Source organism: Panicum virgatum, chromosome 4K (assembly GCF_016808335.1).
Source record: "Panicum virgatum strain AP13 chromosome 4K, P.virgatum_v5, whole genome shotgun sequence".
In the NCBI taxonomy this organism is placed as follows: domain Eukaryota; kingdom Viridiplantae; phylum Streptophyta; class Magnoliopsida; order Poales; family Poaceae; genus Panicum; species Panicum virgatum.
In genome coordinates, this window is record NC_053139.1 from 11,335,955 (window position 1) to 11,357,296 (window position 21,342).

At 42.7% G+C, this 21,342-nt stretch overlaps 2 protein-coding genes across 3 annotated transcripts; both read left to right on the forward strand.

Annotated features, from left to right (window-relative positions):
• Positions 1–300: 300 nt before the first annotated feature.
• LOC120703099 lies at positions 301–11,036 on the forward strand. 2 transcript variants are annotated; one of them, XM_039987114.1, is made up of 24 exons: positions 301–964; positions 1,058–1,182; positions 1,276–1,370; positions 1,454–1,642; positions 2,069–2,159; positions 2,760–2,811; positions 3,502–3,567; positions 4,185–4,339; positions 4,427–4,497; positions 4,688–4,888; positions 4,979–5,020; positions 6,364–6,471; positions 6,691–6,780; positions 6,917–6,992; positions 7,433–7,529; positions 7,611–7,680; positions 7,792–7,968; positions 8,492–8,614; positions 9,362–9,445; positions 9,586–9,770; positions 9,862–10,000; positions 10,115–10,174; positions 10,281–10,352; positions 10,443–11,036. In XM_039987114.1, exons 1-24 carry the CDS (start codon positions 525–527, stop codon positions 10,554–10,556), a joined length of 2,922 nt encoding a protein of 973 aa, XP_039843048.1. In that variant the 5' UTR covers positions 301–524; the 3' UTR covers positions 10,557–11,036. The 2 variants fall into 2 exon arrangements, with proteins under 2 accessions (XP_039843048.1, XP_039843047.1); XM_039987113.1 differs by having other exon boundaries at positions 344–964; positions 4,185–4,497.
• Positions 11,037–13,414: 2,378 nt separating this feature from the next.
• On the forward strand, positions 13,415–15,966 carry LOC120703100 (shikimate kinase 2, chloroplastic-like). Its single transcript, XM_039987115.1, has 9 exons — positions 13,415–13,759; positions 13,966–14,069; positions 14,167–14,221; positions 14,319–14,479; positions 14,609–14,691; positions 14,796–14,925; positions 15,122–15,200; positions 15,296–15,360; positions 15,451–15,966. Exons 1-9 carry the CDS (start codon positions 13,543–13,545, stop codon positions 15,517–15,519), a joined length of 963 nt encoding a protein of 320 aa, XP_039843049.1. The 5' UTR covers positions 13,415–13,542; the 3' UTR covers positions 15,520–15,966.
• The last annotated feature ends 5,376 nt before the right edge of the window (positions 15,967–21,342 follow it).

The window sequence follows — 21,342 nt, forward strand, 5'->3', positions numbered from 1 at the left end:
TAGAAATTAATACGACTGACAGTGTCGGCTAGAAAATAGTGCTTTTCACTCAATATTGCTCGAGTTACTGGTGTACTGACTCCAAAACGAAATTTCAGGTCTAGTTCCGACTCAATCATTTGATATTTTTTCCTTGCAATTGCAACTGTCCGCAGTTCCCAGTAACCACCAATTTACCATGTCAAAAATGGAAATGCAAAACTGGCTGTTCAATTCTCGGTAGAGCCCACCAATCTATATGCACGGCCCATCTTTTATTCTCCTCCTCAGCCACCGCCACGGCCCAACGCCCCAGCCCACAAACCGGCGGCGAGCCGGGCATCGTGTCCTCTTCGTCGCAGGCTCGCAGCAGCCCGTCCCGCAACACGCGACCTTCCCTGACGCTTTCCTCCCCGCCATTGCGATTTGCGATTGCGCCGCCGCCGGTGCCGCCTCAGCCCGGAGTTCTCAATCCACCAGCCGCCGCATGCGCGTATCCGAGGCCTAGCCCGCTCGCGGCCGCGGATCTCTCGCCTCGCCCCGCGATGCATCGTGCGATGCGGTTGCGCTGCCTCCTGCGCCCGCCGGTCTGGCGCGGGCCCGCCGCCAACCCCGCGGCGGCCTCCAGCGGAGGCGGTGGCGCTCTGGTGCGGAGGCTCGGCGCGCCGCCGCGTCCGTGCGGCGAGAAGCGGCGGCTCTGCCGGTTCTACAGCTCGAAGGAGGAGGGCGTCGGCAGCGCGGCGGCGGGGGCGGCGGCGGGGAGTGGCGGCAGCGGAAGCAGCAGCAGCAGCGAGCAGGAGCACGCGCTGCTCGGGGAGAGGGACCAGCAGGAGTGGCTCAGCGGTGAGCGGTTCCGCATCGGCTGTAAGCGGCGGGAGTCGCCGTTCCTCACCAGGCGGGATCGCTTCCGCAACCAGTTCCTTAGCCGCGTCGTGCCGTGGGACAAGACCGGCGTCTCGTGGAACAGCTTCCCGTACTACGTCGAGTAAGAATGACCAACACCGGGCATGCACGCCACCTGTTTGCTGTTTTGTGTACGACGAGGCTCACAGTCGCATCGTGTCTTTTCGATTGCCAGCCAGAATGCGAGGCAGCTGCTGAGCGAGTGCGTGGCGTCGCACCTACGGCACAAGGATGTAGCTCTGGAGTACGGTTCCGGGCTGCAGTCCTCCAGTGGGAGGATACTGCTCCAGAGCTTGCCAGGTACTGATCTGGAATGGAGCTAATGCTTTCATCAATATATGCCTCCATGTGCCTATATGGATGTTGGGAATTTTTTTTGTTGCTAAAATGCAGGGACTCAACTTTACCGAGAGAGATTTGTGAGGGCACTTGCCAGTGAGTTGCGTGCGTCATTATTGGTTCTGGACAGCAGTGTTCTAGCTCCATATGTAAGATAATCTGCCCCATCTGTTAAATATCTTAATATCTCAGTTTGTGTTGGTCTGTTGGAATCTAATGTCTGACCTTGTAGGATTGTGGTGAAGACTGTTCTGAGAGTGAGGAAGAGGATAATCATGCAGAGTCAGAGGATGAAGGTTCCGAATCAGAGGAGGATGGCGAAGGCGATGAGGAATCTGGTCAAAGCGATGATGACGATTCTATTAAATCCGTGGCAGACCTAAAGAAGCTAGTTCCATGCACTCTTGAGGAGTTTGCCAAGGTTTCTATTTCTATTAAGCTGCAAAAACTTTAAAAATATAATGACACCTGACAATTCTTACCTATGACTTTTTATTATCAGATTCTTACCTATGTCTTGTTTCAATATATCTGGTTCCTTCTATTCTATTTAGATTTAGGAAATATAATGTGTTTTCTTTTACCTTTACCTAAACCATGTATCTACACAACTAGTTTGTGTCTGATTGGTAGACCTCTAGACTACCAACAATATACTTGTGAAAACTAACACCAGTAGTACTGCATAATATTGAATCCGATTTAAAGCTGTCACATGTGATGCTATTTTCATTCTTTCTACTACAAAGGCTAATCCTTGTTGAGCTGCTGTTTCTTGATTATTTAAATCTTTTGGTTTGTTTTCTTTCTGCCTTACAATCTATACCTTCACTGCTTGTGCTTGCAGAAAGTTGTTGGTATACAGGAAAGTTCTTCAGCAGCAGAATCCTCTAGCACTGCTGAGTCATCCGAAGAAGAGAAGAGATCTCTTCAAAAGGGTAAAATGACTTCATCTTTTCCGTTCTCAGCACTGAGTGCTTTTACCAAGCTGGCTCTAAACTATATAACAATGTTCTGTTTACGCCCAATCTGTGGCACGGTGTGCTTTGTTATGGGATAAACTTTGATTCCTTTGATCATATTTGGCGAGTAGCTATTCCTTCGTTGAGCCTTCTCAGTGCATTTGGTAGGTTAAGTTTTTCTGTTGTGCTTTGAGCTAATATGTCATGTCACAAAAATAAGTTGGCCTTTGGTTTATGTGTTACCATTTTTGTGTGCTTTGGATAACACCTGTTGGCCTAAATCAGGCACGTACCCAATCACACTGTACAGTTACACTGTTAGGGTGAACCCAAGCACCACCTTACCATAACAACACTTCACTATATTGCAGTAGTGCAGTTATACCATGTAGCCACTCTTTAAGTTGAAGCTTATTTTATGAGCTAGCTACAAAGTACAGCTGTACTGTTAACTGTACATACATTGCTCTTGTACAACATGGAATTCAGGCTGGACTCTTTTCTAACTTGTACAAAAGTTGCAGAACACTAAATGAAGGCATAGTCAAATTAAATCTTTCTCATTATTGTTTTCAGGAGATAGGGTCAAATACATTGGAGCTTCAGTGGTTGTTGAAGCAGATAATAGGTACATGTTGGTTTTGTGGGCCACATTTGTTTTGAAGCCCTTTTCATTGCTACTCTTTTGTTCTGTCTACACCGCATATTGTTGGCAATTCATTTTACTAGCTACCCCATTTTCTAGCTAAACAAAGCTGATCACAATGATTGAAGTATCTGATCTATGGCACTTGAAATAAATTTTGTATGCTATAATATTGTGAGCTTGTATGATATAAAATTTTTCCATCTGATAGGAATTTCAATGTGTGGACTTTGTTTATGTGAGATGTCTGTTTATGCATTTGGATACACAATAAGCAGAAGGCTCAAGCAGAAACATGGGTGCACCCTTATTGGTTTTGTAGGGTGAGAGGCACACACAAATTTTTGACCTTACGTGTCTACATGTGCCCATGGCTGTCTACATTCTCTGTTATTTGTGTATGAATGTTCAGTGGTTGTGGTTAAATTGATCCTACCAAAGACTCCAAAGGTAGTCACAGGACAACCTTTCCTAGTTCTAACTTCAAAACCTATAACTTGGTTTGTGATGAGTGTCAGGAGGGCATTTTACCACATGTTTGTACTGCATATTAGCTACCCAACCTTTTTCCCTTGGCCCTTTTTCTAAGCATGGTTATGGTCTTATGGGCTGTCATACTGATCTAGTATTTTTACACTGATCATAATGCATATCATATATGTCAAATCACAGGATCATTTTGGGGAAAGTACCTACTCAAGATGGCTCAAAGAATGCCTATACCTTTATTAGTGGCAGGTGGGTGGATAATTCTTTCTTGTATTTGTATAGAAAATAGTGCAAGACGATTTTGACTTTCTTTTGCGGGCATTCTTTGTTGCATGTTATTGCCGCCGCATTTCAGCTGAATGTGCCTTGATGCATCATCTTTTTACATAACCATCACAAGTTAATTCGTTTTTTTTTACTTTTCTAGCTTTCTCAACAAAAAATGGAAATAAGGACGAAGTAGTTAAGATTAGAACTATGCAGCGTATTTTTGCACATTGTCATGGCATTAGTTGCCAATATTGCTGTCCTTTGGGGTGGTTGCGAGGGCTGAAGCTGAGGGACTTTGCATTTTAACATTGCTTGATAGATGTAAATTGTACATGTCACCACTTCTCTGGCAACACTTGTATTCTTATACTGCTTAGTTTTATAAATGATACATAGATGCAGAATCTTATATAGTTACATATACTTGCTTAGCCTTATTCCCAACATTGTTTTTGATGGATGACTTGGTTTCATGGTTGTATTTCCTTATATTGCATGCTCGAGCCTTTGCCAATGGGGGATGCATTATTATCTCTCAACATTTGTAAGTACAAATCCTTTATAATTGAACATTCTTCTGTCTGTTATAATTGCAGAACTTTATCAAATGGACAGCGTGGAGAGGTGTATGAGATCAATGGCGATCAAGTGGCTGTTATATTTGACCCTCCTGAGGAGAAGGTGGCTGATGGTAACAAAGATGAAGCCGACAAAGTGCAAAATGCTAAACCAGCAGTTTACTGGGTTGACAGTATGCTTCTAGTCCCAAGCGTCCATATTGCTATATTCAGTTTGGACATGCCTGCGATTTACCGTTCTTTTCTTTTTGTACTTCTAGCTCAGGATATTGAGCGTGACCATGATACTCAGGCGGAAGATTGGCATATTGCACTGGAAGCACTTTGCGAGGTATTTTATCTGAATATAACTGTTTATATATAACTTGTATTATCTTGATATATTCCTTTCTCTTGTGTATATGCATCTGCTTGCATAGGTTCACCACTCAGTCTGTTGTACACGTGACAATATTCACGAGTGTTTGTGTCCTTATGATTTGCTTAATAAACTTATCTATAATGTTATGTTTACAAAATAGGTACTGCCATCTCTACAACCAGCCATTGTTTACTTTCCAGACAGTTCCCAGTGGCTGTCTAGGGCAGTTCCAAGATCAAATCGCAGAGAATTTGTTGATAAGGTGGAGGAAATGTTTGATCAACTTACTGGACCTCTAGTTTTGATATGTGGGCAGAGCATAACAGAGGCATCAACGGCAGCACCTAAGGATAAAGAACCTGTAAGCCATATAAGCTCCATTAGCCCTACCTGCTTGCACTCAATTATATATTTTGTTGTTGGTTCTTATGTGGGTTCTGCTTAAATATAGAGGACTCTGCTCATCCATAATCTGGCTCGTCTGTCTCCGCTGGTAATTTTCTTGCCAACCTGCTAAGATATCCTTGTTTTCTGATCCTCCCCTGTTGCAACTGGTCCAGAAAAATGTTTTCCCAGTTATTCATCTATTTGTTTCTGCACATTTATATTTTTTTTACCACGCAAAATGTGCCTAACTAACTTTTAGTTTTTCCATCTAATGCTTGTGGTTGTAATAGTTGCAATGATAGTGACTCGTGATGAGAACCAAATTAGTAACGATTTATCATGCTGATGTTGCTTAGCCCATTCTGCCGAATATTCCTGTAAGCGCTCTTTATTGTGGTTGACGTGGTGGCCATATCATTAGCACGAAGCCATATTTTTTTTAGTTGGTTGCCGTTGCCCGTTGGATAATTTACTAGTTCAGGATTGTATCTAAACTAGATATCATTATGCTTGGCCTAATGGCATGCTTGTTTTGGAGAGAAAAAAAAATGCAAAAGCAATGCCTATTTATGTTTATATTATCCTTCGTGAGTACAAGCTGGGATTTTATCATTATATTCCTGCGAAGCATGGTCTTATTCTGCCTGTTCTGAAAATGAATTGTGCAAGTTGACACTACTTGCTGGCCTTTCTAGTTCTATAGGTGCATAAGGCTGCACAGTCAGGCCTGACTAGATTCCTTCATCCACCCTTTTTCGGTGTTGTACTGCATTGCTTTGAGGTGTGATAGTACAAAGAAATTTACTTATTCTAGTAAAATTACCACTACAGATATTAAAAGGGGCTACTAATTGATTTATGCTCTCTCCAGTAAAAGAAGAGTGTTTGTGCCATTTTGGGTTGTTTTCAATCAGCATGTTTACTCTGACCATCGATATCCTTGATTGGTTGACATATAATTTATTAATATTATAGCTTTGCTACATTTTGCATATACTTTATACTCGTAATTAGTAGTCTTTGCTACATTTTGCATATATTTTATACTCGTAATTAGTAGTCAAAGTAGCATGTTGGTGACTGTCGGTTTCCAAAGTGACCTTTTTGTGACTGGAGAGTATTTTGTCAGGAGCAAAGCAGACGTGCTACCAAAAGCCACTGCAATGGCAAGTGTAGCGTTAGAGCAACGAGGGCTTCTAGATGGCCTCTTTGGCAATTGCTGAACTGTAGTTTAGCCGGTAAAACAAACTAGGTGTAAAGGAAGAAAAGAAGGATACACCAACTTTGTGTCACTTCCCTGCATTGTTGTGCAACTTTAAAGCCTGCTTCTTTTAAATTTTAAACTGTTCTGAGTAGCTCTTCTCTTTCTTAGCACTATATCATAGTTCATTGGCATGGTGGATTGCAACAGCAGTGCCTAAACTCCCTATTACTATGAAATGTATTCAGTCATCATCCTTGAAGCGGCTGGTAAGGGACCTGAAAGGACAGAAGCCTTCAAGGTCCAGTGACATAACGAAGCTTTTCAAAAATAGATTATTTATTCCTCTTCCAAAGGTAAGCTGATATCCTATCAGTTCTTTATTTCCAAAGTGTTGATATGTGAAACATGTTGACTTCGCTCACCTGCTGACATCTGATGATGATGTCTCCTATTTGTTGTTACATCAATATCTGTTGGTGTTCAATAACTTGCTCACCGCATGCTCTCCTACCTTGAATAATGCTCTAGCTCTTGAGCCGTGTTTACAATAATATTTGTCTTTCAATATTCAGGATGATGAGCAACTGAGAGTTTTCAGTAACCAGATTGAGGAGGACAAAAAAATAATCCTTTCAAGGCATAATCTTGTAGAGCTGCACAAGGTATTGAAATTGCTTTGTAGTTTTAATCGCTAACTTCAGTCCTTTCTGTTGATTACCATTTCTTGGCCTACATATATTATATGATCAAGTATCACTTCATGAAGCACCTGCTTTATATCATGATTGGTAAATATAGGTGCTTGAAGAACATGAGCTATCATGTGAGGATCTATTGCATGTCAAGTCAGAGGGTGTTGCTTTGACAAAACAAAGTATGTATGGTATCTGGATCCATATTTTGATTCATTTGCTATAGTTTGGGCTGACTGATGTTACTTATATTCTGTTGATCACGTTATACTTTAGAATTGATCACTTCAACTCGAAGTTGGTTGGAGATTGCAATCTTGGTGGTATGGATTCTTATTTGATGGGTCCAACTAATCGTTATTCTAACCGAAAGCATTGCTCTTCCCGAGGTGCTGGGATTGCCACTGTGCACAGTGCACACTTGCCACAACAAAACTGTACCAGAGGAGTGCACAATCAGTCTGGACCCAACTATATAATTGCAGGCCCTTATGATTGGCCTTACATGATAAATCAAAGTTTTCATTTCTCCTTCCTAGTGAATGCAACTCCTTGACGCCAATCCTAAGGTGTTGCCAGGAGCAGGACCAGTGCTTACTTCTGTATGTACTGTTGATTTCAGGAGCAGAGATGGTTGTTGGATGGGCTAGGAGTCACTATTTATCATCAACAGTTAATCCTTCCATAAAGGGTGATAGGTTGATCATTCCCTGTGAAAGGTAGTGTATCAGTGGGTCATGGCTGTCAGCCATCTGTCTTGGCTGGTCACTAACTAACGCTGTTGTCTGTTTTTTTCCTAGTCTGGACCTAGCAATTAGGAGGTTGAAGGAGCAGGAGGCTTCCAATAAGAAGCCATCTGAGAACATGAAGGTAGTTTTAGTTTCAAGCTTTTATTATGAGAAGACATACTTTTTCTTCCTGGAAATTCTTTGTACTGTGTCCTGTGGTAGTGCCCAACCTTAAAAGGTGTCTTCACTGCAGTTGTTGGCGAAAGATGAGTATGAGCGCAATTTCATTTCAGCAGTTGTGCCTCCCAATGAAATTGGAGTTAAGTTTGATGATATTGGTGCTCTTGAGGATGTCAAAAAGGCACTTGATGAACTTGTTACTCTTCCAATGAGGAGGCCAGAGCTTTTTTCTCACGGCAACTTGTTAAGGGTATTATTTTGCTTATGAATTTGGGTTTCTGATAGTGAACTGGGTTTGTTGTTTCCACTTCCCTTTTGATTATATAAACCGTCTGACTCCTAAGTTATGACTTATTCCTAACTTAACCTGCTGCATGGGCCTGCATAACGTTGCCAGTCTATAGCTAAACATGGAAAATAATGTTCTAGGGAAGAAACAACCTGAGTACAACTCTGTGTTGGCATTTCTGCATGTTCTAAATTCTATGCACTGATATATTAGTATAGTATTTGTACATTCAGTCAACTTCTCATCAATGGAACAAATTACTACAGTAGTTACAAACTTGCATGTCAACGCTTAATGGATGAAATCATGAAAAGACCGCAATATATTTGAAGCTATGAACCAAGTTGCTAAGTCCATGGGAAACAAGCCTTGGAAGTCTTGGATATCCTCTTTTATGTTGTCTGAGATTTCACACCTTTTCTTTTAACATTGTGCATTCTCACCGTGGCTTTTTATTTTGTTTCCAATTTTCACCTTTCTTCAGCCCTGCAAAGGTATATTGCTATTTGGGCCTCCTGGAACAGGAAAAACACTTTTGGCAAAGGCACTTGCAACAGAAGCTGGAGCAAATTTTATAAGCATAACTGGTTCTACTCTCACATCAAAGGTAGTTTATTTGTATCTAGTTAGTCTATGGTTTTGTATGGTTTGATGAGTCACGTTGTGGCAACTGAGAATACATATCAAATTTATATCATCTGAATTATGAATGAAAGTATCCTTCCTTTGTGTCACATTGAGTTTTATGCTATTAGGTAATTTACGGATACTTGCATTGCATGATTAGCCCTTCCTCTTTTTCTCTCTATCTCCTTTATCAAATTTGCTGTAAGCTGCAGATCAATGGTATAGCTGTCATACTTTCTTGGAAGCAGTCTATGTATCACTGGGGGATTCTTTGCCCTGTTTGTTTCAGCTTATGTTCGATTTTGAAGGCTCAATTTTGAGAAATCTAAAAGTCAGATGGCTCTCAGAATCAAGGATCCGTAATCAGCCAGATTCTCAATTCTAGGAGTCATCTGACTTTTGAATTTCCCAAAATTGAGCTTTCAAAATCGGCCAGAAGCTGAAAGAAATGGGGCCTTTATGTAATGCAAGCATAACCATAATCTTTGGGTAAATATGCTGGTGCCATAGGGCTAATCTCTTCTATCTCCCTAGTTAACAGCAGGTAGGGCTTCCTCTATGGTGTACCCATTTGCTGGTGTACCCCCCCCCCCCCCCAAATGAAATAGGAACCACTACCACAAATAAAAAATTCATGACTTTTTTATGAAACTTCTCATCACACAGCTCGAGTGTATCATAATTTTGCTCACCTCTGTTCACTTTGCTCATGTATCTGTGTTAATAGTGGTTTGGAGATGCTGAGAAGCTTACCAAGGCCCTTTTCTCCTTCGCTAGTCGACTGGCTCCTGTTATAATATTTGTGGACGAGGTTGGTTTTGCTTCAATTCAACACAGTTACATGGTCATTAGTATTCTGGAGGATATCCTGAGGGCTTCCATCATTCTTAATTACTTCCATTTCCAATGTTACCCCACGATTCAAATACTATTGCAATTTAATAATGACAGGTCGACAGCTTACTTGGTGCAAGAGGTGGTGCACATGAGCACGAGGCAACGAGAAGGATGAGAAATGAATTTATGGCAGCTTGGGATGGTCTAAGGTCCAAAGAGAACCAAAGGATCCTTATTCTTGGCGCAACAAATCGCCCCTTTGATCTAGATGATGCAGTAATACGGCGTTTACCTAGGAGGTAAGATCTGCATATATTTTTCTTATTCATTTCAAAAAATATTTGGGTTTGATTGACTCTGTAAAATGATGATTGTTCAATCAATTTACAGGATATTAGTTGATCTGCCTGATGCCAAGAATCGGATGAAAATTCTAAAAGTTTTACTTGCCAAAGAAAACCTGGAATCTGATTTTAGATTCGATGAACTTGCTAATGTGACTGAGGGTTACTCTGGGAGTGATTTGAAGGTACTATGCTTAAGCCCTGCATTACTCTTCTTATCTTCCCTCTAGCATCACAAAAATCTACTGGCTGTTGTTTTCCTGTGCCTGTGTGGAGTCATTTTATGCCTTTTTCTGCAGAATCTATGCATAGCTGCGGCATATAGGCCAGTCCATGAACTTCTAGAACAAGAAAGCAAGGTAGTTTGTTCTTGTTTTCTGATATTAGTACTTGCATTCTTGTTAATCACCATGGTCATGGTCCGCAAGCTCCAAGTTTGCTCATATTGTTGCCATCTTTTCTTAGGGAGACACTGGTAGCACGAAAACTTCATTAAGGGCACTGAAGTTGGATGACTTTGTGCAGGCAAAGTCCAAGGTATTGTAAACTACTGTATCTTCCTTCACCTGCGCAGATCTTTCCCAGGATGTGCATGTATCTCAAGTCATGATTGTTTTCACTGTGCAGGTAAGCCCATCTGTTGCTTTCGATGCGACGAGCATGAACGAGCTAAGAAAATGGAATGAGCAGTATGGTGAAGGTGGCAGTAGAAGCAAATCACCGTTCGGGTTTGGCAGCTAACATACTTCCCGTAGTAAGTTTCTCACATTGTTTTGGGAGCGTATGAGCCCAAATTTCATCATAGGAAACCAGCAGCAGTGGCTTGATGTAGGCGAGTAACATCTGCCCCACGCCTCCGGCCCGCACCTTCAGGCTTCAACTGTTCAGTTACTTCAGTCTGGTCTCTTGCCACCCACCCCCCATTTGTTTCTTACCCCCGAGTCATTAGAACAGTGCTGTTGTCATGTATTGATAGGAAAATGGCTTATCAGATGCCAAGTTTTCATGATTTACCCCATGTAGTAGCATTACGGGTTCCCAACAGAGAGGCCTGATCGAACTGTAAATAGCCCCAAAAGTTTTGCCCCAGAGCTGATAATCTGGCTATTTTTGTCAAATTCGATAGTCTTGATTTCTTACCGCCCTTTGTACTGGTTGGACAAATAACTTCACATGACTGCTCTGATCTGCTGAGTGACGCAGGCAGTGCGCTGTTCATTTCTTGGTGCTGTACATTATCTCCCAACTTTTGGAAATGTGGTGGGTTTCCTCGCGTCCAGGATGGTCTTGATGCTCCGGCAAAGTTGCCTTGTGCCGTGGTGCTGGTGCTTGACGGACTGACGGATGCCGTTTGCTTGCCCCTGCTGCCTACGCACGCAGCTACAACCCCGGTAGCAGTTCGACGCCGGCAAGAGGTGCCTTTGAAGTTGGAACCAGGCGGCTTCGTGACCCCGTCCTGCGACCGGCATCAGAAGTGGACAATGCGATGTTCTCATGCAGACAGGTCTCTGCTGCCACAATCTGGCACGACTTGATGTTTGTGCGGCGGATCGATGGTGTCGACGACGACGAGTACGTTGCGGTCCTACTACCTACGGTCCTACGCCTGTCGGCTGTCGACCATCGTTGAGGTTGGCCTTATGGGCAGGCACGATCCGTGCTGAGTCAGTGCCACACATGGATACTAACATAGCTGCAAATGAAACAATAAGTTTACCTCATAATTACAGCTCACATTTCGGAAAACGGGAGTTAACTTAAGTGGTCTACATTAGCCCCCACTCCGCCTGCTGTTGGCTCTTGTCATATCATTATCAACTAATCTAATAGATAGTATTAAAGTTGGCATCCGGTCTAAATTTATCACACCGCTTAAAACTAACGCGTGAGCCATAAATATGATTATTGGATAATATAAAAGGATTGGCCACTAAATAATTGGGAAACAGAGAAGAGCCAATTCATTTTTTCCTTCGCATCTCTCTCCCCTCCTCCACATACGATAATTGATAATCATTTTCCTTCAATAATTCACATCTAGCATGCCTTTAAAACGAGGGAACAATTAAAAATGATACACATTGTAAAATGAAAGCACGTGAGCACCGGGGAAATTGGGAAAACAACAACAGCAACAAAACACAAAGCAAACGTGATAGTTGCGTTTGCCTTAAAAAAAAAGAAAGGTGTGTTTGCTGCTGACACAGTGACACGGAACTGCTCACACACGCGAATGCAGAAGGCATCAGCGACCCCTCCGCGAATCTCGTTTCTCATGTGGTGGTTAATTGATAAATTCCGAGCTGCATGCTGCATGCCACATGCCACACTCCGGCAAAATCCGCTCTCTCGCTCCATTCCCCTTTCTACAGTACTGGGAGAGGCGAAACCGAGGCGAGCCGTTTCCGGCGTCGATCCGCCCAATCCCTCCCCTCCGGCGGCCTCCCCGGCACCGGATCGGGTGGGGGAAGGGGCGGATCGACGGCCGGCATAGCTATAGCTGCTAGGTTATGATGTTCTTTATCTAGTAGGCTAGGGTTTGCTCGTCGTCCCCATGGCGACGGAGCTTAGGGTTCCGGCGGTGGAGGTGTCTCTACCCCGGTGATTTTGGCTCCTCCGGGTCTTCGGCAAGGTCGACAGCGACGACTTCGGCGTGGACTTCGGCGAAGACTCTGTGAGATGCTTTTGCCTTCTCTGCTTCGGCTCTGGTGGTCGAGAGGCGTTCGCGGGCGATGCGTTCATCGGCTCGGGAGCCTTCCTGTTCTCCGTCGGCGGAGGTATGAGACCTGTTTGGCCTCCTTTGCGGGATGCTTGTCCTGGCGGCGTCGGTGAGGCGATGGCGGCGAAGGCGTGGCGGAATAATGCTCCAACTCCTCCTCGCCCCGTTGGTTCTCGACTCCGGTGCCAGCGGCGAGTTTGGGAGCTCTTGTACAGGAGTCCAGGGCCGGTGTTCCATCGCCTGAGTCAGGTGATGCGTTTGCTGCCCTCTTTTCTCTTTGATGCGGAGCTGGTTGTGGGTGATGTGGATGGCGGCCGGCTGGATCGGGCTCGTTCCTCCCTCGGCGGCGGAAGTCGTCGGTAGCACGCCCGGATCTAGGAGCTAGAGGGGTCGGGGCGCTGCCCCGGTCGTTGCACGGTCGCCAATGGCTACATCCTGTTCTGCGGAGCGGGTGTCAACTTCGACTCCTTCCAAAGCTTTTGCGCGATGGGCCTCTTCCAGCTCGTGGCGGGGCTCGATTTCTTTGGCGGCGGCGGTGGCCGGAGTCGAGTCTGCTCTGGGTGCAAAGGTCTTAGGGACCTTGTTGTAATTTTTGCTTTTTTCAGGGACCTTTGCGTAGTTTGGCGGCAACAGCTGTCTCCGTATCCTTTTCCGGACATATCTGTACTAGCATATGTATTTGTACGCTTTCCTTATCTTGCAATACAAATGCGTATTATAAAAAAAATGCTCAAGTCAGGACCGACCTGATCCGATCAACAGGAAAGTGCGCACTCTTTCTCCGACGCCAAAGTGAGTGTACGCCACGTCGCTGGCCTTGACCGATCGCGCTATTTAAAGCAAGCCCCCTGTCTGTCTTCGCCGTCAAGAGGCAGCCACCGCCCACTTCCGTCAAGAGGCAGCCACCACCACTTCGCTCTCCGCCACCCGCGCCCGCCCTCCGTTGCCCGTTCGATCGTCCTCCCTCTCGTGCCCCCTCTTCCCAGCCGCAAGAGCCAGGCGAGAGCAATGGAGGTGGGCGCTAGCATGGCGATGCAGTCAAGCGCGCCTGGCGTCGGTGCCGGGGCCGCCGGCGGGCGCCGAAGCGCGTTCCTCGGCCGCGAGAAGCAGGCCCGGGCGGGGAGCCTGCGGGTTGGTGCTGGAACTGCCGGAGCGGCGGCCGTCGCTGTGCGGGCTCGCGGGACCAACCCCGTCGCGCCGCTGCGCTGCGTCAGGGCATCTCGAGGTGAGCTTTAATTTCTTCCGTCCAATTGATGTGAATTTAGGGACTGGATCGATGGCTCCATGTCCGTTCAGGGTTTGGTTTTGTGCGATTTAGGAGGTGGTGGGCGTGCGTATGGCATTTGATTTCGTTTAGAAAAGAGTCATTTTGGGTTGTTGATCATCAGTTGGAATAAACGTTGTGGGTTGGTGATGGTTGGCTTTGGCTAGGTCAAATCCACAACCTGGAGACTCAAATCGACTTTCGTTATTCCTCATCTCATGCAAGCAGTGAGAGCTTGCATAACTCAGTTGACGAGGCCCTCTTGTTAAAGGTAAACAAACAAAGTCCTGATATGAATTAAATCAAATGTGCCACCATAATTTCCTTTCTAGGCCATGTTTGTGATATATATTCCACTGTAACTGCAGAGGAAATCCAAAGAAGTTATGTTCCAATTGAATGGGCGGTGCATTTACCTAGTGGGTTAGTTCTGAACTTCTGATACTTCTCTCTTGACCAAGTTATATATTGATCTGTCGTTTCGCCTCATCAGAAATTAATGCGTGAGTTCTTACTGCAGGAATGATGGGCTCTGGAAAGAGCACGGTGGGAAAGATATTGGCTGAAGTTCTGGGCTATTCATTCTTTGACAGTGATAAGTTGGTAGAACAAGCAGTTGGCATGCCTTCCGTTGCTCAAATATTTAAGGTTCATAGTGAAGCGTTTTTCAGAGAGAATGAGGTAAATGCTCGCTGAGTTTCTATATATTTTCTTATGTAATTCATTGAACTGTTATTCTCCTTTTACTAATGAAAACCGAAAGCCTTATGGAATGACACTTCCATGTTGCTCTGCTTTCCCATGTTGCAGAGTAATGTCTTGAGGGATTTGTCCTCAATGCGGCGATTAGTTGTTGCAACTGGAGGTGGTGCTGTTATTAGGCCAATCAACTGGTACTAGAATAACTTAGGTTTTTCTGGTCTTGTGAATTGAACTTGTTGTTTGTTCTCAGGAAAATAGTAATTATGATTGCTTTCCTTCTTTTGAAAAAAAACAGGAATTACATGAAGAAAGGTCTATCTGTTTGGTTGGATGTACCTTTGGACGCACTTGCAAAACGTATTGCTCAAGTGGGGACTGCTTCTCGTCCTCTCCTAGACCAGCCATCTGACGATCCATACACAGCGGTATTTATTTTCGTCCTTACAACTATTATGTTTTAGTTTTCCCACAAGACAGATCCCAACTGTCACCAGTCAGACACTCAGGCTTCCTGCAAAGACTTGCAATGAAAATGCCCTTAGCTTTCCATTTACTTGTATCTTACTACGTGTCCTATTGTCTACAATGGTTAAAGTGCACGCTGAACTAAGTTTGCTTCAGGCTTTCACGAAACTGAGCATGCTTGCGGAGCAAAGAGGTGAGGCTTATGCGAACGCCAATGCAAGAGTGTCTCTTGAAGGTACTATTCTCGTTCTATCAATTTCTGCCCCCTTCATGATCCTGTTCTATGACATATACTAAGTACCTCATCACACTATGTATTTATTTGTGCAGAGATCGCAGCTAAGCAGGGCCACGGTGATGTTTCTAAACTGACACCGACTGATATCGCCATCGAGGTATTGTACCATCATTGTTAAATTGACACACTACAACGTGGTCACAGTTCATGTATTTTTGCCCTAATCTGAAACCATTCTGCATTTCAGGCGCTACTCCAGGTTGGAAACTTCGTCAATGAACACAATACATGGCCAAGTGGGCGACTTGCAAGTTGATTCACATAGCCGTAGGGTCCAAACCTTGTAGAGTTTCGACCATGTGTAGCAGTAGAATACAGCCACTCTAAAGTATTTGTTTGTTCTTCATTCTGAAATCTTAAAAGGGGTCATAGAATGAAAGATACCCTACCTGCAAAAGGGTAGACTATACAGCAACTGATGGATGGAGCTAATGAGAGAAGCTCCACGGATGAAAGAAGTTTTTACATGCTGGTTTTCGGCAAGCTTTCTTTGCTCCGCGGAGCCTGTTTCAGAGACAAGAACTTTTACAAGGTTCACATAAAGTTCATGATAAATTGTTTGTTTTTTCCTTTAAATCTGAGTAAGAAAGGAATGTGTAAGAAGATCATTTAAATATCTCCTATGTCAACCAGCTATATTTACAAGCACAATAATGCCTTGGCTATGTTTAGTTTGAGAAAAATTTGAGTTTTGGTACCATAGCACATTTCGTTGTTATTTGATAATTAATATCCAATCTTACTATTACTAATTGGAGGCTCCTTTTGAAGCCTCCAGGTGATGCCACCTAGGATCCTATGTGGACAGTTAGTGGAGTAGAAGATCCATAAAATAACCAAGTTGGTTGGCGGCACCTTTTACCTAGTATGTGTGGTTCTCCCGGTAGTGTATGGGTGACTAAAGTTGGATCCTTTTCATGTGTATGTGTGTATAAATATAAGATGTATATCTAGATATAAGTACATAAGTCCCGACTAGATTCTCTTTTTCCTTTCTCCCTACCTAAAGTCTATTGCAATGAGTTTGAGTAATTTATTTTTGACACTACCTCCATATCCATATATTACTTACCCATGTTTGCACATCGGATATCCAAGCAAAAATAAATCATTAACTCATCTGCCTGGTACACAGATTGTATCTTCACTGAAGATCATTTCCTAGCATTAGGGGGAGAATTGAAGAACTATACTGGATGTTAGAAAATCAATTGGGTTGCCACTAACATCCTAAAGGAGGATCCACGTGCCAAAGAAACTGAACTACACGTTCAGTAAATCATTGAATTGAAAAATATTGCAAACAATCTGCCAGACGCATTTACCAACATCAAAGGTGTCACAAAATCATTACCCCTCGCAATAAATGTGCTAAAGAGAATAGAGGTACCAAATAAAATTATTCAACTTCCATCTTAGCAAAAAAAAAGAGAAATACAACTAATCCTGAAATTGTGACTTCTCGTAAGTGCACCAGGAAACAGAGGAATTAACCCCTCTGAATGGATAAATGCAGCTCAGGCTCAAGTTGAGAGACACCAAGGGTACATACTAAATTCAACTCCCACATCAATTGTGCACCCAAATCCTACTCCCACATCATTAGTGCACCCAAATCCTGATGATGAGACATCAGAACACCTTGATAGTGTTGTATTGAAAAATAGTGAACAGTCAGAAGGGGTACAAGGAATTTTCACTAATTATATTGATTCTGGAGAATCATATAATAGAATTACTACAATTGTAGATGCATATTTCACGACATCAATTGCTGATAACCTTTAAAATGATCCAGATCCTAAATCCATAGAAGAGTGCAAGAAGCACTCGAACTAGAACAAATGGAAGGAGGCAATAAAGGCGGAATTGACCTCCTTCACAAAAAGAGATGTATTCTCATCAATAATACCTACACATCCTAAAACCTTTCATGCGTGTTTTAAATTGGTTTTTGCCCGGAAGTGGAATGAGAACATTGAGGTGGTGTGATACAAAGCGAGGCTCATAGCATAAGAGTTCGCATAGAGACCCGGCATTGACTTCAATGAATTTTACTCTCTAGTAATGAGTGGAATTACTTTTCGATATTTAATATCTCTAATATAAAATTATCTATCTATGTAGTTGATGGATGTTGTGACTACATACCTTTTATTGGCCACTTGATCCAGATATATACATGAAGGTTCCCCATGGAGTCTCTATACCGAATCCGATCGCAAAGTGCAACATGTATTGTATAAAGCTTAAAAGATCATTATACGGTCTTAAATAGTCAGGAAGAATGTGGTACAATCAGCTGAGTGAGTACCTTATACCGAAAGGTTATTGCAACAATGATGATTGTCCGTGCATCTTCATCAAACCATCTCCTACAAAAATATCATTGGCAGCACTCGAGATATTGATAATTCCTGCGGGAATCAGAAGATGGAATTCGAGATGAACGATTTAGATAAAGCAATTTTTTTTCTTAGGTTTGCAAATCGAGCACCTTCCATTTGGAATGCTAGTGCATCAATCTATCTATGTACAAAAAATATTGGAAAAATCAATATGGATAAATCATATCCAACTAAAACCCCATGGTTTCTCGGTCCTTGGAGTTAGAGAAAGATGCTTTCCAACCATGGGAGGAAGAAAAAGAGATACTAGATCCTGAATACCCTTATCCAAGTCTCATTGCAACACTAATGTACCTTGCAAATAGCACCGAACCTGACATTGCTTTTGCAGTGAATCTATTAGTAATGTATAGTGCTGCTCCAACAAAAAACCATTGGATTAGGGGCAAACAGATCCTTAAATACTTAAATGTCAAAAAGGATCTTAGACTATTCTTTGGAAAGACCCAAGATCCTAGTTTAGTTGGATATATCGATGCCAGGTGTATGTCTGATCCCCACCATGCCAGATCGCAGACACGGTTCTTTTTCTTCATTGAGGAACAACCCTTTATAGAAATCGTCTAAGCAAACACTTGTGGCAAAATCCACAAATAATTATGATATTATCGCACTATATGAAGAATCACGCCTGCAAGATGATAAACCACATAGAGAAATCATGTGAAATTAGCTCCATAAAGCACCTACCATTATTGTTCTTAAAAAAAGCACCTACCATTATCTATGAGGATAATACTGCTTTTGTTAGATTATATCAAGAGCCATATGACTAAAGACATCACTCCCAAGTTATTTTTCCCGCATGGTTAGAGCAAAGCGGAGAAATAAACATGTTAGAGACCAAATCTTTTGACAACCTAGCCAATCTTTTCACCAAATCTCAACCAGCCTCCTAATTTGGAAAATATGTCTTGAGGGATTGGCATGAGGCGGCTTCGATAGTTGAAAGATTCAGGGGGAGTGTCTCTTGAAAATTAACTTTGTTAACATCACATTGATCTCTTTCCTTTTTTGTGTTTACCTATAAAGTTTTTTCTCATGTAAAATTTTTAATGAGACAATGCTAGCATAAGCGTATGTCTTATCTCTTGTTTCCCTACTGTTTTTTGTGGAGATATCAAATGGACATAAAATACTCCTTAAAACTCCATGAGATTATTGTAGAGTATTGGTTTTCAAATCTTTCTTCTCCCCACAGGATTTTTGATAGATATTAAACTTCATTAATCTTCAGTGGTATGAAACTGCAATTGGGCCCGATTAATTAACTTCGTGTTGGGCCATGGGCTGGCACACGAGCCTTCATGCCATATGGAAATTAAAACTATAGTTGCGAATAAAAACTTTTGTAAACTCTTAGTTGGCATACCTTAATTTCCAGGGACGACATGGGTGCCACAGTTTGGGCTTCGATCTTTGTTAAGAAAGGTTCTCACGGGTCTAAGCAGGGAATTAGCTTTTCCACTGATAGGTTGCGCCTCTGTCAGCCTCTGTCAGATCGCAATGCCTAATAGGTATTCAAATCGCAGATGGGCGTGAACCTGGCGATTCTTTGTATTCTTCTCGGGTCTTCTAGTTATCTGAGAAGTCATCCTGGGTCTTCTGGTCATCCGGGAGGTCTGGTCGTTTGGGACGTCAATCGACTCCTTCTCGTAGGGCCGTAATCGTAATTACGTATAAAAATGGTGAGTAAAGTGCAAAAGTGCACAAAACGTCTCAAATCCAAATCACATCAAAACCTACTCCAATGGGTATATCATGGTTTTAGAAGAACTATAAAATTGGTTTGATAATTTTTGGAGGTTCGGTTAATTTATTATGACTTTTATAAGGTTAAAGCATTTTTTGAAATTAATAAATGATTATCAAAACAGAAAATCACAAAGAGGTGCCATGTGGCAGCACCAGAGCGTGCCACATGGTATGCTGATGTTAGCACTACATCACCAAAGCGTAAGGATTGCTGATGTCAGCAGTGGGCCCTACTGACATCAATAGTGGGGTCCATGGGTTATTGGATGTCACACCTGGTTTCAAGAACAAAATCGAATGCATCTCATATGTGCGTCAGGATCAAGTTTACACACATATGATAGACGTCATAAGTGAATATATCAAAAACAGTGTCCAAAACGTAGATAATAGAGAGTAAATAACTTTATTACACTCCGATAAATTCTAATCATTCCATTGATAACCTAAACGAGTACTACAGGAGCGTCTTCTTCCATAGGCAGTCGACTGGTGAACGCACGCCTCGAGCTTCTTGAAGTTGTCGTAGTTCTCCACTTTTGTGTTCTCTTCTGAGCAGCAAATAGGCAAGGGTGAGTACACTTATAGTTGATACTCAGCAAGTGGGGGAAGAATGCAAGGCTTTCAAGGAAAGACTGAGGTTTATAGCAGTTAGCATTTTAGTTGGAACACTTTTATTAGTAGGCACCTAATTACTAGGTATAAGTTTATACCAACCCACTTAAGCATAAAGATCATAAAGGATCTAACACATACCTAAGAACCATGGTTTAATTATTCTTCAAGTTCAATTATCATGTGAGGGTCCAGGCCGCTCTTTACCGTGAGCACGGCTGATATATCAGTTTTAAACACTCTGCAGAGGTTGTACACTTTACCCACAAGTCGCATAAAAGTTCTAAAGAACTTTGGACCCAACCACGCTGTGTTGATCAGGCACAATACCACACTTCCGAGGTGTGGTTGCATACGAACGCTACGAGGCCTTTACAAAGATTCCCTAACAAGTGACAATCCGCTAAGATTTCAAGTCAAAGCAGAGCATAAACCTCCCTGATGGTCAGCACCTTAGCAAAGGCTGCTACCCCAAGAGGACCGGGCTATACTCCATCGATGTTTCCCCTCTTGTCCTTTCGGTAAGACTGTCACAAGCTAGAGTTTCTAATTATCAGCCAAGACCAGAACCATATGGTCCTTGTGGTTGTACTATTTTTCTGGGTGGTTCTCCATATTCCAATTAAACATCATGATCTTGTAAAATTACCCACTATACAACATAAAGCATGTTTAACATTTCTCAAAAGTTCATTATTTTACCATCCCAAGATAAAGCATCTCCGCATGTCTACCCAACAAGATTTATTAAACCCAGGTGTTCAAGGTTTTGCGGTAAAAGACTAGGTAAATTCTTAATAGGTGTCCCATCAAATTTATGCAACTTTAACAATAAAGTAAAGTGTTTCATCATGCTATTATTGGGATCAAAATAGAACATGTAGAGGGGGAAATCCACTTACCTTCCTTGCCAAACTGCTAATTCTCTTTCTCGTATACATGTTCTTGATTTCCCTCGAACGACGCGTTGTCTACACGTTCACACAAACAAAAACAAGCAACAAATAAGAAACAACACAACAAACAGTGAAAACAGAGATAGATATGGTGTTAAAGATGTTGTATGCGTTGCAAGGATCGCATGAGCGCAAGAATCGCTGAAAATGGAGTTAGAACGAGAAAGATATGACTAAAACATTGTTTCAGGGGCTTGTTTGTGAAGAAACAGAACTTCCAGGGGCTAAACTTGATGAAACCAAGGACTAGAACATAATTAAACCTTAGTCAGAAGGGTTAGACTGAAATAGAGGGGTCAAGGACGGCGGGTTCTATTTTTAGAAAGCTCAGGGGTTAAAACAGAA

Coding starts and splice junctions, on each gene's coding strand:
- LOC120703099 (XM_039987113.1), top strand. CDS start 525: ATGCATCGTGCGATGCGGTTGCGCTGCCTCCTGCGCCCGCCGGTCTGG. Junction 3,568..4,184: donor TATACCTTTATTAGTGGCAG/GTGGGTGGATAA, acceptor TTATAATTGCAG/AACTTTATCAAATGGACAGC. Junction 9,771..9,861: donor ATACGGCGTTTACCTAGGAG/GTAAGATCTGCA, acceptor ATCAATTTACAG/GATATTAGTTGATCTGCCTG.
- LOC120703100 (XM_039987115.1), top strand. CDS start 13,543: ATGGAGGTGGGCGCTAGCATGGCGATGCAGTCAAGCGCGCCTGGCGTC. Junction 14,070..14,166: donor ACGAGGCCCTCTTGTTAAAG/GTAAACAAACAA, acceptor CTGTAACTGCAG/AGGAAATCCAAAGAAGTTAT. Junction 14,692..14,795: donor GTTATTAGGCCAATCAACTG/GTACTAGAATAA, acceptor GAAAAAAAACAG/GAATTACATGAAGAAAGGTC.